Genomic DNA, 14,790 nt, shown 5'->3' with positions numbered 1-14,790 from the left:
TTTAACTGCATTTTAAACACTGCTATTTTCTATTTAATTAACATTTATTCTTGCATTAACATCCTATCAATTGCTGTACCTAATACAGATTTACAGGATTTTTATCTGTACCTTCAAAAGTTGAAAAATAGCATTATAATTTCTATTTAATAAAGCTTTGATATTGTTTTATGGCTTTGTAGTTTGTATTATTGAAATATTTAAACCGTTATCCTCAAACCTATACGTATTTAAGTGGACATGCACAAATCTGAGTGGTGAAAGATATTGTAGTTTTGAAGGATAATATTTTCTGCCTATTGTTTTGTAGTCTGCTAAAATCAAGAAAGGAAGCAAAGGTGATACAACAGTACTTAAACCGACACTATTGGCAGCTGTACCGGTAAGTTTTAGAAATTGGACATGTCCAGAGCAAGTTGTTGCAAAATAGATTCATAATTCAACAAATGGTTTCATTATAAACACTGCATAAGTTCATATTGCTTAATTCCAAAAATCTGTTATCCCATTGGTTCTATTCGGGAGACTTGCTGCTTACACTGTATAATCCTTATTTTTTTTGTGAAAGAGATCTGCATGTGGGTAATGGTATCTACAGGTTAATGATTAGAATCTCTATAGTATGGAAACAGGCCCTTTGGCCCAACAAGTCCACTCTGACCCTCCAAAGTGCAAACCACCCAGACTTATTCCCGTACCCTTAATGGTTAAGATTGTCCTTGGATACAAGAATAAACCTTATGCATTCATTTTTTTTTCTAAATGACATTGCATTGGAATTGTGCTGTTAAACTTAAAGCAGTGGGAGAACGCATCTTTCATGAACTCTCATATCACTTCATTCTGGCTCAGATTGGAGTTGTTTTACAGCAGTTACATTGCAGTCTGAGTGTTTCAGAGAGGCTAATTGAACATAAGAGGGCATGTTCAAGGTGGTCAGGAAAGGGTTTGACAAAGGTTTTGAAGGTGAGTTCACTTGTGGCCAGCAAAGATTTTATTTTATTTATTTTTAAGGACAGTGTAACCACTGTGAGGGGGCTGACTATCGATGCTGGGTAATGGGATGGTAAAAGAGTTGAAAGAGAGGAGAGTGTGGAGAAGTAGGCCCAAATTGAGGAATTAATACTTAGGTCATTTGGCTTGTCACAAGACATCTTGGAGAGGCTGTCTTTCACTCACTCTTTCAAATTACAGTTTTTTAAAATTCAGACCATCTCAGCACTGAGATCCAAAAACTCATTTCCCTCTACTTTAGTGTCCAATTTCTTAAAGTGTGTTGAAAATTTATTATAATATTACTTTATTTGAACAAAAGGACATTGCAATTCATTTAGCAATTTGTAGTTAACTTTGTAAAAACGATTTTCCCTTCTAGATGTAAAAACAGAAATTGCTACAAAAACTCAGGAGGTCTGGCAGCATCTATGAAGAGAAATCAGTGTTAATGATTCCGGTCCAATGACCCTCCTTCAGAGCTCAGCTCTGAAACCTTTTAATCCTGCTTTTATTAGGTTCACCTCCTCTCAATTGTTGAATGGTTTTAGTTTATTAACTGCGCTCAAATGTTTCCTGAAGTGGCTGGTTGGTTAACTGTCAGCTAAGTTTTCATAGTATGTGCTGAGTTAAATGTGATTTATTTCACTGTTTTGTTTAGAAAACCAACCTGATTATATATGTAACATGCCCATTAAATTAGGCTAAAATATCAATTTTTAATGTAGCTGGAGTTACTAAAACTCTTTCTAGTTGGGGTATATTTTCAAAGGGAAAGGTCATCTTTCTATTATAAAGGATACTGGCTAACTTTGGCCACAGGTCATCATCAAGATAGAGGTGGTTTTTCCCATCTATGCCAAGCATTTGTAGCAGATCAGTGAGTGTAAGTTGCAAAAGGCAATTTATTTAAAAGAAAGTTTTAAGCTGCTTGAACTATCCCTTAAGATTTTATTTTGCTATTCCTCTGGGATTTATATTGTGACATTGAGAGTAATTATACAGATTCCTTTGGAAATAAATTTCTAATGCCACAAGTCAACTGAAGTCAAGATACCAGATTAGATAGGCCCCCTGATGTTCATCCTTCCAACAAGGAAGATAGCTTGGCAGATATGCAATAGTTACTGTCGGAAAAGGAGATTTAATGATGCTATAGTGACTGTCAAGTACTTTTCTGATCCTGTTTATCCAGCAAGCTGACTTGGAAAGCCTTGGTTCTTGTGCCTTGTTAGCAGAAGAATTCAGAATCAACCTCCGTCCAAAAAAATTGTCAAATGCTAAGGGTTACACAGATAACAAAAGGAAAAAAAAACTGATAAATTTTAAAAAACTATTATTTTATATGCCAACAGGAAATTATGGATCGCATTTATAAGAATATTGTGACCAAAGTGGAAGACATGAATAGTATACAGCGGACTCTCTTTGTTGTTGCCTACAATTACAAAATGAAACAGATGTCCTTGGGTTGGAGCACGCCTCTCTGTGATTGGTAGGATATAAATAATCAAATTGCTTAAACTACTTTAATAATCTACATACATTTGTTAATATAAATAATAATACATATAAAAATAGTCATGTCTTATAGAGAATAAAGATGGAGAATTCCAGACATTCACTACTATCTGAGAGAATTACTTCCTTAATCACGTAATGAGTGTCCCCTTGTACAGTAATACGTCCCTTAGTTCAAGATTTCCCCAATTAGTGAAGCATCTTTTCAACATCTCCCTTGTCAAGCACCTCAGAAACATGTATTTTTTTTCAATGAGGTTGCACCTGATTCTTCTAAACGCTGATAAATCAAGGCTCAATCTGTTTATTCATTCTTGCCACGTCGACCCCTTTATCCCAGGGATGGGTGTAGTTGGTAGAAACACTGAAACTTGAAGCAGGATTAAGCCATTCAGCCCTTTGAGGCTGACCCATCATTCGATATGATTATGGTTGGTCATCCAACTCAGTATACTGTTCCCACTTGAACTTCATTGTCTTTGATCCCCTTTAGCTCTAAGAACCAAATATAGCTCTTCCTCGTAAACATTGTTTTGTCCTCAGCCACTTTCTGTGGGAGACAATTCCACAAGCTCACCACTCCTTTGGGTGAAGAAATTTAATCTTACCTTAGTCCTAAATGGCCTACCCATATGGTCAAACTCTGACCCCTGTTTCAGGGCTCCGTAGTCATCAGGAACAGCTTTCCTGTGTTTACTTTGCCTAGTCCTTGCTATTTTGTTTCCCTTGCTAAACCTTATCTCCACTCAAACTGATTTCACATCATGATTTATTGCACCTTTTTCACTATTCAGCAGTGCAATGATACTAATTAACAATGACACTCCTCCTCCTCCTCTTCATCTACTCTTCCAAATGTCAAATACCCTTTGAATGTTAAGTTCGCAGACTACTTTCCCTTGCAATCATGTCTCTAATAGCTATCAAATCATGTTTATTCGTTGCTATTTGTGTCATCAACTCATCAACTTGTTCTAAAAACTTTGCATTCAGATAGAGGCTAGTGTTTTCTATCCCTTTCTGTTACACTTTGTCATTTGTGTCTTCACTACTCAGCACCTATGCTTTTTGTTACTTTTTGATTTTTTTTTTATATAAGCTTCTCTTCAATTGAACCCAACTCCACTAATTAGTTTAAAGCCCTATCTGTAATCCTAGTTAAACAATTCACCGGGACACTGGTCCTGTATGGTTCAGATGAAGTCTATCCCAAAGGAATAGCAGTAGGAATTCAGGTATGCTACAGATAGCCACTCCGATTCAATAATTTTAGATGCTAATTTCAGTAATCTTGTTACCTGTTTCAAATGTAAAATAAGTACCATAGCCTTATAACTGTTGGCACACAGCCGCACCCAGGAAATTTACAAGGACTTGATCATCATGACTTACACACAGCATTTTCCTTTGGGTTCTCTGCAGTTACAAAATTTATAAGCTTCAGCAAAATATATAGAGCACTAAGGATGATGAACTTCAAAATATATTCATCTGTTATCAAAAAACGAATGAACAAGTTTATATTGGGCTGTTTCAGTATATCCTTCGCAAACACCAGCTTTCCCTATTCAAGGCAAAAGTATAACATTTTTGCCACTGATTTTCTAGGTTCTAAATTTTCATTGAGATCAAAACTATTTGTCAATATTGTGGTGCTAGATATCTCTTTAAATGTTCAGACATTGCTACCAAATTTTCCATTGTTTACAAATACAAAATAACTTCAATTTACATTTACAACTCTTCTTGTCTTGTGTATGGAAGGGTTATCCCAAATGGGGCTGTCTTGGGATTCTGTCCATTCCTAGCATCCAAAAGACAGTGTTTGCATCTGTCTTCTCAGGGAAAGTGACTCAACTGTGAAAAATATAAATATTCATATAAATTAGCTGATTTGTTCTTTTAAAAATTAACATGAAACTAAAACAACTCTTTGCAATACTGAGTAAAATTATGTTGTAAAGATTCCAGAGTTAAATCACAATTGAACAAGTCCAAAACCATATGTTTTTCTAAAGAGGCAAATTTGGTAGCCCAATAGTGTTTCCCATTTATAGATTTTTCCTCAAATTCACTCTCAGCCCAGTGGTACAAACCATTTTTCTGGTTCTTAATCAAGGTCCAAAGTTTGTACCTAGTCCAAGTAAAATTCTACTATACAACCCACTGAAATACTCTGATGTTTTGGTTAGTTCCAGAATTGACTGTTTTCACTTGCTTCCTAACTCTTACAACATACAGCATTTGTGATGAATTGGGCATTTATCTCATCCACTTTTCCTTTGCTTATGCTGCCTTTTCAACCATTACTCAATACCTGAACTCAAGTATCATCATTTTTGCTGGTCCTTGTTATCGTGGCATCTTCCTGCCTTATTCTCCATACTACAATCGGTACTTATGACAGTGCTCTTCTTAAGCCCTATGTTTGATTCATTTATTCTTCGTTTCTAAAATCATTCTTAAAATTTAGTCATTAGGAATACATTCTGCTACCTCCCCAGTTTCCATCATCTTTAATCTAATCCCCCAACTGCTAAATGTCTTGACATACTTTACTGTGACCAATCAGGTTTCTGTTGTTGTTTCTACTATTGCTGGTAAGGTTTTCTCACCTATCTATTCCATTTTATTATTGTTTCTATATTGACTAGCAAATTGTTGGTTGCTCATTGCTAATCTGACATTGACTAGGTACTTGAAGAAGAAAGAAATACTAATATTTTGTTTCTACAGGTTGATTTTCCGAAAAATACGTTCGTTGTTAGGAGGAAAAACTCGGCTCATTCTATGTGGGGGTGCTCCATTGTCACCATCTACACAAACGTTCATGAACATCTGCTTCTGCTGCCCTGTTGGACAAGGATATGGATTAACAGAGACTTGTGGAGCAGGGACTATTAGTGATGGTTAGTTACTTTACAGTTTCTTTCTTTCTTTCCTTCCTAGAGCTGTCAGTTTTATTCAGTGTTTCTAAACATGTGTTTTTAACATGAAAAATAAAGTTAAATGAAAAAAGGTAGCTAGTGAACTGATAGCATTCCGGTATTGATACTAAACTAGTAATGCAGTGACCCATGTAATTTTATGGGGATCCAGATTCAAATTCCACCATATCACATTGTGAAATTTGGATTTAAAATAATCTACAATTAAAAAGCTAATAATAACCTTGAAACCATTATTAATTATTGTGAAAGAAAATGTCTTGTTCACTAATGCCCTTTTGAGGACTGCAGCTTCCCTACCGAGTTTAGTCAACAAATGACTGCAAACGCACATCAATGTGGTCACCTTTTAATTGTCCTTAGAAATGGCCCAGCAAATCACTTAAATAGTCTCCAAAAATGGAATGAAACACAATACAACATGACATTAACCTATGTACCAGAAACAACAGTGGCAGCTCAGCTCTGTTGACCCTGCAAAGTTGCACTCACTAATATCTGAGGTTTATTTTCTTATTTAGAGTGCTGTGTCTCAGATTAGTCAAACAATAGCCTCATATTGTCATATTCACAAAACCATACCTTGCTGACAATGTCAGAGATACAACCAACATAATTCCCAAATGTGACCTGTCCCATTAGCAAAACAGACCCAGCAGTATTAGCAACACAGTGATAATCAAATGGGAAGGAGTTAACCCTGGAATCCTTAACATTGATTGCAGACCCCATAAAGTCTCATGACCATGTCAAGCATGGGCAAGGAAACTTCATATCACACAGTGCTCACCTCCTGGTTGGTAAATTAATATCCTTCCATGTTAAATACTAGAACAATGCATTGAGTGTGGCAGGGGCACAGAATGTGCAGAGAACTTTTATGTCCTTTACCAAGAATTCACGATAAGATCATTGATTTAGTTTGATCAGTCCTAAAGGACATAGTTGCTGAACTGAGTCAGTGTCAGGTGGTAATGAGACCAACAAGTGAGAATAACATCTCATCCTCATCAGTCTGCCTCCCCCTTTTGATGTAGCTGTTTATGAAAGTATTAATAAAAATGACCACTATGCTGTCCTGGTGGAGGACAATTTCCTATCCCCACATTGAGAATGCCCTTATCATGTTGTGTGGCTTTATTACTGTGTAAATGGGATAGAGTTTGAACAAATATAGTAACTCCGTTCTGGGCATTTATGAAACATTGTGGCTGTCAGTATCAGAATACTCAAACACAATCTGCAACCTCTTCACCCAGCATATCTCCCACTCTGCCATTACCATCAAGCCAGAAGAACAACCATGGTTCAGTAAAGAGTGCATGACCACATGCCTGGATCAACACGAGGCATACCTAAGTTGTAAACCTAGTGAAACTATAACACAGGACAACTTGCAACCCAACAGCAGATGCAACAGGGCTAAGTGAGGCCACAACAAAAAGAGGAAATTCAAGTTCTGTAGTTCTGCCACATCCAAACATGAATGGTGATGGATAGTTAAATAATTCACTGGCAGAGGAAGTTGCATTAGTATTCCCTTCTCCATGATTAACAGCAATTTCTCGAACGGAGGAGATCGCAAGCAAAAGAACTCTCTCCAGCTTGTTCCAAACATTTAAACAATAGGTTTTATTTTGGCAAGGTTTTGATATGTTCATCCTAATGTAATTTGCATAATTGGGAACATCTGGATATTAGATATATTTTGTTCACTAATGGAGTGTTTCCATTAAGATTTTTCTGCAACATTTTTCATTGCAGTACTGTGGTATTTTAAAGTAATCCTTATACTTGGGCAAAACATATTACAAAGAGCAACGGTGTCATATTTTGATGCGTATGTGGACTATATTATAGTGGGAATCAAAGACTCTTGAGTTTTGTTTCCATTCTTGTTAATGGTAATGAAATGTCAGTAATTATGTAAACATATGGTGTACAGACGAACCTTGATTTATCTGAATATCAATTTTCCAAATATCGGATTATCCAAAGGAGATCTCAAGGTCCCAAAAGAAACATTACATTTAAGAGCTGTTTCAACCATGATCGCGTCTTTTGTTTACAGGTACAAATTAAAAATGAACTCTGCTTACTGAAATACTGTCGAGAATAGAAGGGGGTTGAATGGAGGGTGGGGGTCGATGGGGTTGTTGTGGTGTTGGTGAGGGGTGGTGGAGGAGAGTGTGCTCCTCGGGGGCTGCCGGAATATACACCAACAGTAAGACTGCTGCTGCCTTTATGGGGTAAGTCTCCAAATAGCGCACGCACATTCTTTACTAGAACTTTTTGACAAGTTCCACCTTTGCCCTGTACAGGACAATGTTGGAGAGATTATCTGGGGAAGGGGAGTTTAGGGTACACCCCTGTGTAGAACCCTAGGGAAAGTGTGGGGAGAGAGAGGACGGTACCTGTAAACAAAAGATGCAATAAGCATTGAAACAGCTCTTTGACCTAATGTTTCTATCAGGATCTCGATCTCCTTCAGAAAATCTGATACTTGGATGATCAAGGTTCCGCTGTAGTTGTGTAGGAACTCGATGCAAAAATGTTGAATGCAAATTGAAGATTAAATACTCTTTAAAAAGATGAAATATTAATATTTATAACTCAGATTTTGTAACATTTGCACTGACTCACTATGCTGTGAAAAAATAGTGGACTTTTCTCTAAATGACAAATTGGGCCCTGCTAAAAATGTTTTTCTCTGTCAGGAAAGTCTGCAATAATTTGTTCATAACTGGTGTAATTATCACATCGCCTTCATTGAAAGATTTGAACCAAAGCACAAACTAGAAAATCATGTTTTCATTAACCTTTTGAAAAAATCTCTATCAAAACCATTTTCATAAAAATTCAGATGTGCACAATATTAATAGGATACACCGGATAGATTTTACAAAAATTAGGTTGTAAACTCAGGATTTTGCAGCGTATATTTAAGAAATAAACAGATTTTTTTGTTTTCATTCTAACATCAAGGGTTTAAGACAATAGAGGACAGAGATTGGGAAAACATAGTTGATGTAACATTATCATGTTGGAAGTTCTTTATTTATTGCGTTACCTTGTCCATATTTAAGAGTCTGTATTTGACTGTTGTAATAATGTATTATAATATCTTCATAGATTTATAAAAACATGTACTTCATGCATATTTTGGTTTTAGTATTTGATTACACCACTGGTCGTGTTGGAGCTCCACTACCATGCTGTGAGATTACGCTAAAAAACTGGGAAGAAGGTGAGCAATGTCACTGACTTCAAATAAAGGAATACAGAATTTCCATTAAGAAATAAAACTTAGTTTCAATTTTGTTATGTCCATATTAAGCATCCAAGAAAGCAAATGTATTTTGGGTAATATTTTCCATTAACAAATTGCAATTTTTGCAGCCCTACTAAGTTATAGTTTGTTCCAGCTATGGGTTATAATGTATCGTTACCGTTATGATCCCAGTTAATGCTATTACTGGACAAGTCAGATCCAAAACAGAACCTGGCTTAATAGATAAGTGGCTTCTTACTGAAACATAAGAATACAATGTTGCAGATTTTGCTTCAACAATAAAACAAATCTTTACTAACCAAGGAGCTAAAGATAAAATGGAACAAACCAAACCATTACTTGTAATTCAACTTCAAAGATTTTTAACAACATAGTAATCTCAAAACACTCTCTCTTATAAATTGAAAATAAACAAAATAGCTTTAGTATAGTACCCAAAGCACATCCCTGGTTTAGTACCTAAAACATCACTTGTATGATACACCAGAGTCACCATATCCAACACCTCAGTAGGTTTAAGTCATTTGTGTCTTCAAGTTTTAGACTGGGACTTAAGATGGCTTCTTCTTGGAGCTGTCACAAACTTGCAAAAATGTGCTGAGTTTTAATAACCTCTTCAGGATTTTATCCCAACATTTCTGGTCTGGGACTGACTGTCTAAAGTAATATGGTTCACTGTATGCCATTCATTTTTCAGGAACATTTGTCTATCTGACTTTTTATTCAAAGAACTTCACAGGACTGCCCAAATTTCAAAGTCAAAACTAAAATGCAAAAGTCTCACTCTAAGCTGTCGATGTTTCATTAAGCTAAAAAAAATTTCCATAAGTCTCTAATAACCTTGAGTTGCCAATAATTGATTTCAAATATATATAAATATCATTATTTATATCACAGTGCACGACATCAACATGCATTTTTGTGGTGCCTTTGACACCATAGGACATCGCAATATGGTTTACAGGAGTAGCTTTCAAGCAAAGGTTAATAGAACTATTTGAGAAGGTATTAGGATAGATGATCAAAGAAGTGTTCACAGCAAGTCAAGAGGTGCAGAGGCTTAGGGAGGGTAATGGAGAGAATAAAATCAGAGTTGCATAAGATGCCAGAATTGGAAGAGTACAGAGATCTTCAAGAGTAGCAACACCAGCGAAGGTTACTAAAATTGGGAAGGTTGATACCATGATGGAATTGAAAACCAGGATGTGAATCTTAAAAATAAATGCACTGACAGAATGAGCCATTATAGATCTGTGTGCCCCAGAATGATCTGTGAACAAGACTTAGTGCAAGTTAGGATATGTGTTTTAAAAATAAAAGTTTTGAATGACTTTATTTGTGGTAAATGCAATGTGATGGGCACACCAGTATAGATAGAATTGGAGTTGTTAGGTCTAAAGATGATGAAGGCATAGATGTAGATGAGCTATATATGGGTGAAGGCAGACCAGGATTTAATGGTGGCTGAAGGATTAAACAAGTTCTCTTGGGTCTCCCAGACCCACAGCCACCAAGTAAACCTTGTTGGATTTGTCAGTAACCTGTTGGTCAAGGAGGCTTGTCCCCTCACCTTTCCATCTGACTCCATTCCCAACTGCACCTAACTCCAGGAATCCAGTGGCAATCTCTAGTGAAGGCCTCTCAGTTACTCAAAGCAGCCACTGCTCCTGATGGTACTGCCTGTACAGGAGAGCTGGTGGCCTCTGACTGATAGCTCTGGGGCTGGAGCTGGAGTGGGGAAGGGGCTAGATTTACATCCCTGAGGACTTGATCAAGTGGCTCAACGCTGTCCAGGTGAGAGAATGCCTTTTTAAAGCCAAAATAGTGTCAGACATCTCAAGGACAGCATGGGGTTTGTACACATTCTCTATGATAACAGCAAAATATACGTGTCACAGTGTTAATCTAATGGTTTTATACTAGAATCACTGGGAGGAGTTAAAATGCAAGTTCTTAGTAATTGTGTTAGGTTAAAATGGAGCTAAACTATTATTACGGTAACCTTGCTAATATGGAATGAAATAAAATTCCAGTTGTGAATATTGTAAGAGTTGACATGACAAGACTTAGGCTAAAATATTTAAAGTGATAGATTTGTTAAAAATATGAAATAAATTTGCTGATAATTTGTGTTGTTCAGAATGAAGTCTACATTTTTTTTCTTTCTGACCAGGTGGATATACCGTATATGACAAGCCACATGCTAGAGGAGAAATTCTTATTGGTGGCCCAAATGTTACCCTGGGCTACTTCAAGAATAAATCCAAAACACTGGAAGATTATTTTGTAGACAAGGATGGACAGGCATGGTTTTGTACTGGCGATATAGGCGAATTTCAAGATGATGGATGCCTTAAGGTCATTGGTTAGTATCTGAAGAGCTTGTAGATATAGTAGGTAAACTCTAGCATTTAAATTTCCAGTGAATATCCAATTGCAGTAGTCCATAAGTTTTTTGTATTGATGTGTTTGAATAGAAGAAATAGATGGGCTGAAACATTATTGCAAACCGTTTTGTTTAGAAGGTTTCCGTTCCATAAGTAGAGACATGGATATGTGCAGCACAGAAACAGGCCCTTCAGTCCAACTCGTCCATGCCGACCAGATATCCTAAAAATCTAGTCTCATTTGTCAGCATTTGGCTCATATCCCTCTAAATTATTCCTATTCATATACTCATTCAGGTGCCTTTTAAATGTTATAATTGAAAAAGCCTCCTCCACTTCTCTGGCAGCTCATTCCACACATGCACCACTCTGCATGAAAAAGTTGCCGCTTAGGTCCCTTTTAAATCTTTCCCCTCGCACCTTAAACTTGTGCCCTTTATTTTGGACCTCCCCACCCTGGGGAAAAGACCTTGCCTATCTGTTCTGTCCACAGTCCTGATGATTTTATAAAAGTCTATAAGTTCAGCCCTCAGCCTCCGATGCTCCAGGGAAAATAGTCCCACTCTATTCAACCTCTCCTTATAACTCAAATTCTCCAACCCGGGTAGCATTCTTAAAATATATTGTGAACGTTTTCAAGTTTCACAGCATCCATCCTAAAGCAGAGAGACCAGAATTGCACACAGAATACTAATAGTGACCTGACCAGTGTCCTGTACAGCTGCAACATACAAACATAACCTCCCAACTCCTATATTCAATGCACTAGCTAATAAAGGTGAGCATACCAAATGCCACCTTCACTATCCTATCTATCTGTGACTCCACTTTCAAGGAACTATGAACCTGCGCTCCAACGTCTCTGTTCAGCAATACTCCAGGACCTTACCATTAAGTGTATAAGTCCTGCCCTGATTTGCCCTTTCAATATGCAGCACCTCACAGTTATATACATTAAATTCTATCTGCCACTTCTCAGCCCAATGGCCTGTCTGATCAAGATTCCGTTGTACTCTAAGGAAATCTTTGCTGTCCACTCCGTCTCCAATTTTGGTGTCATCTGCAAATTTACGAATGACACTTCCTATGTTCACATCAAAATCATTTATATAAAATGATAAAAAGCAGATGACCAGCACTGATCCTTGTGGCACACTGCTGGTCACAGGCCTCCAGTCTGAAAAGCAACTCCTGACCACCATCTTCTGTCTTCTATCTTCAAGCCAGTTCTGTATCCAACTGGCTAGTTTTCCCTGTATTCCATGTGATCTAACCTTGCTAACCAGTCACCCATGGGGAACCTTGTTAAATGCCTAACTGAAGTCCATATAGATCATGTCCACTGCTCTGCCCTCATCAATCTTTGTTGCTTAGAGTCATAGATGTACAGCACAGAAACAGACCCTTTGGTCCAACTTGTCCATGTTGACCAGATGTCCTTACCTAATCTGGTCCCATTTGCCAGCACTTGGTTCATATCCCTCTAAACCCTTCCTATTCATATACCCATCCAGATGCCTTTTAAATGTTGCAACTGTACTAGCCGCCTCCACTTCCCCTGAGCCCATTTCGTATGTGTATCACCCTACGTGTGTAAAAGTTGCTCCTTAGGTATATCTTAAATATTTCCTTTCTCACCCTAAGCCTATGCCGTCTAGGAGTCCAGAGCTTGAGGGCATGGTTTCGGACGAGTTCAACGGAAGGGTCTATTTCCGTACTGTATATCTCTATGACTCATCCACCCCAGGGATAAAACCTTGTTTACTTACCCTATCCATGCCACTCATGATTTTAAAAACCTCCATGAGATCACTCTTGAGCCTCCAACGCTTCAGGGAAAACAGCCCCAGCATATTCAGCCTCCCCCTGTAGCTCAAATCCTCTAATCTTGGCAGCATCCTTGTAAATCTTTTCTGAATGCTTTCAACCTTCACAACATACTTCCAATAGGAGGGAGACCAGAATTGCACACAGTATTCCAAAAGTGGCCTAACCGATGTCCTTCTTCAAAAAACTCAATCAAGTTAGTGAGACACTGTTTCCTATGCATAAAGCCATGTTGATTTTCCCTAATTAGTCTTTGCCTTTCCAAATACGTATAAATTCTGTTGTTCAAGATTCCCTCAAACAACTTGCCCACCACTGATATCAGGCTCACTGGTCTGTAGTTCCCTTGCTTATCCTTATTACCTTATGTGGTGGCACCATGTTAACCAACCTTCAGTCTTCTAGCACCTCACCTGTCTCTATCGATGACACAAATACCTCAGCAAGGGGCCCAGCAATCACTTCTGTAGCTTCCCACAGAGTTCTAAATACGTATGTCTATTGAATATTTTCTGTGTGGCTGCCCTTAAATTTTTTCTTTTCTGTCTTTGACTTGTAATTGGCAGAAACTTGGTTTAATCTTGGGAAAATGCATTTGTCAACAATTAAAAATGCCAGATTTTATTAGGAATTATATCTTTGTGCCCTTCTGAGAACTACAAGTGCTCCTACTAAAGCATTGCCATATGTTTAACTGCAAAGTTGCCTCCAGGATTTAGTTAACATTCTGAGCTGTTTCCCTGTTAGTAAGCAGTCAGCAAACATCTGGAAGCAGCTGTTTACTTAAACACTGTCTCCGAACATAATGGGCAATTTGGATCTGATGCAAATATTTTACACAAATGTAATTAACTTAATCTCCATTTATTTTTCTAATTTCCCAATTCATACTTCTCTAAGAACTTAACATTGTAACATAAAATGGTATTAGTGGCAACTAGTTTTATATAAAGATGTATGCTCTCCATTGTTAGAATTATTTATTGTACTTTCGATAGAAAGATACACATCCCTTTTTCATACATTATCAGGATTTAGATGAGGTATCAAGTTAAAGATCGTAGGCATTTGAGCAACCTTTGAACCATGATCTGTTTGACTTCCCATTTTGTATCATTTCACCTGACTAAGTCAGTAGTTAATCTGAGCCGTTGTGGAGCTTCAATGTCTTGGATCTTTAGAAGTGAAAAAAAAACTTGTTTTAAATAATTCTGTTGACTTTCAAATTTCATTATTAGATTATTAAACCAGGGTTTAGAAGTAGCATGACTGGTAGAAGGCCATTCCTTTGACTGACAGCAAGGTGCAGCCCTTTTGCAAGCATTCCCTTGAATCATATATAACCAGTGCTGACACCTCCAAGGAAATTCCAAGATGAAAAATCTCCAGTGTCACAAAAGGATTAACTAATTCTGCCTGTATAGTGCTAAAGTTTCCAATGTATTAAATTCCATTCTGTTCCCAAGCCCACTGGTCCTGAAAATGATGAACCTCACCAAGAGATATTGAGATCATGTTAACAATGTTACTGCAGCGATTTTGGTTAATAGGTGTTCTATTAGCATTGTGGTTAGCAGATTAAGGATATTTGCAACATGCTGCTAGCCCGCTGTGATACTTTTAAAAAATGTTCACAATTCACTTTTAGGAAACAGGCAATATGCATCGCGAATGCATCAAAGCATATTCTCCTCTCTATACTAGTCCTTGATATAAAGCAGAACTTCAAACTTTTGAGTGGTTTCTGTTTCTGATTTCCAGCATCCGCTGTTCTTTTGGTTTTTCCTTTTGATTTGTAACATGTCTATCAATTTTCCTTTTT

At 37.3% G+C, this 14,790-nt stretch overlaps 1 protein-coding gene across 2 annotated transcripts in view; it reads left to right on the top strand.

Moving 5' to 3' along the window:
* The window catches only part of acsl3a (acyl-CoA synthetase long chain family member 3a), a 130,081-nt gene that overhangs the window by 106,214 nt on the left and 9,077 nt on the right, over positions 1 to 14,790 (top strand). For both annotated transcript variants that reach the window (XM_043702059.2, XM_043702058.2), the window contains 5 exons: positions 311 to 382; positions 2,349 to 2,488; positions 5,251 to 5,423; positions 8,635 to 8,709; positions 10,928 to 11,119. In XM_043702059.2, coding sequence (XP_043557994.1) covers positions 311 to 382; positions 2,349 to 2,488; positions 5,251 to 5,423; positions 8,635 to 8,709; positions 10,928 to 11,119 — 652 coding nt within the window. The remainder of the gene's footprint in view (positions 1 to 310; positions 383 to 2,348; positions 2,489 to 5,250; positions 5,424 to 8,634; positions 8,710 to 10,927; positions 11,120 to 14,790) is intronic.

This window comes from Chiloscyllium plagiosum, unplaced genomic scaffold (assembly GCF_037043375.1).
Source record: "Chiloscyllium plagiosum isolate Xiang-an unplaced genomic scaffold, Cpla_swu_hap1 HiC_scaffold_13, whole genome shotgun sequence".
Lineage (NCBI taxonomy): Eukaryota > Metazoa > Chordata > Chondrichthyes > Orectolobiformes > Hemiscylliidae > Chiloscyllium > Chiloscyllium plagiosum.
Note: the sequence above shows the minus strand (reverse complement) of the source record. Positions and strands in the feature narration are given on the sequence as shown.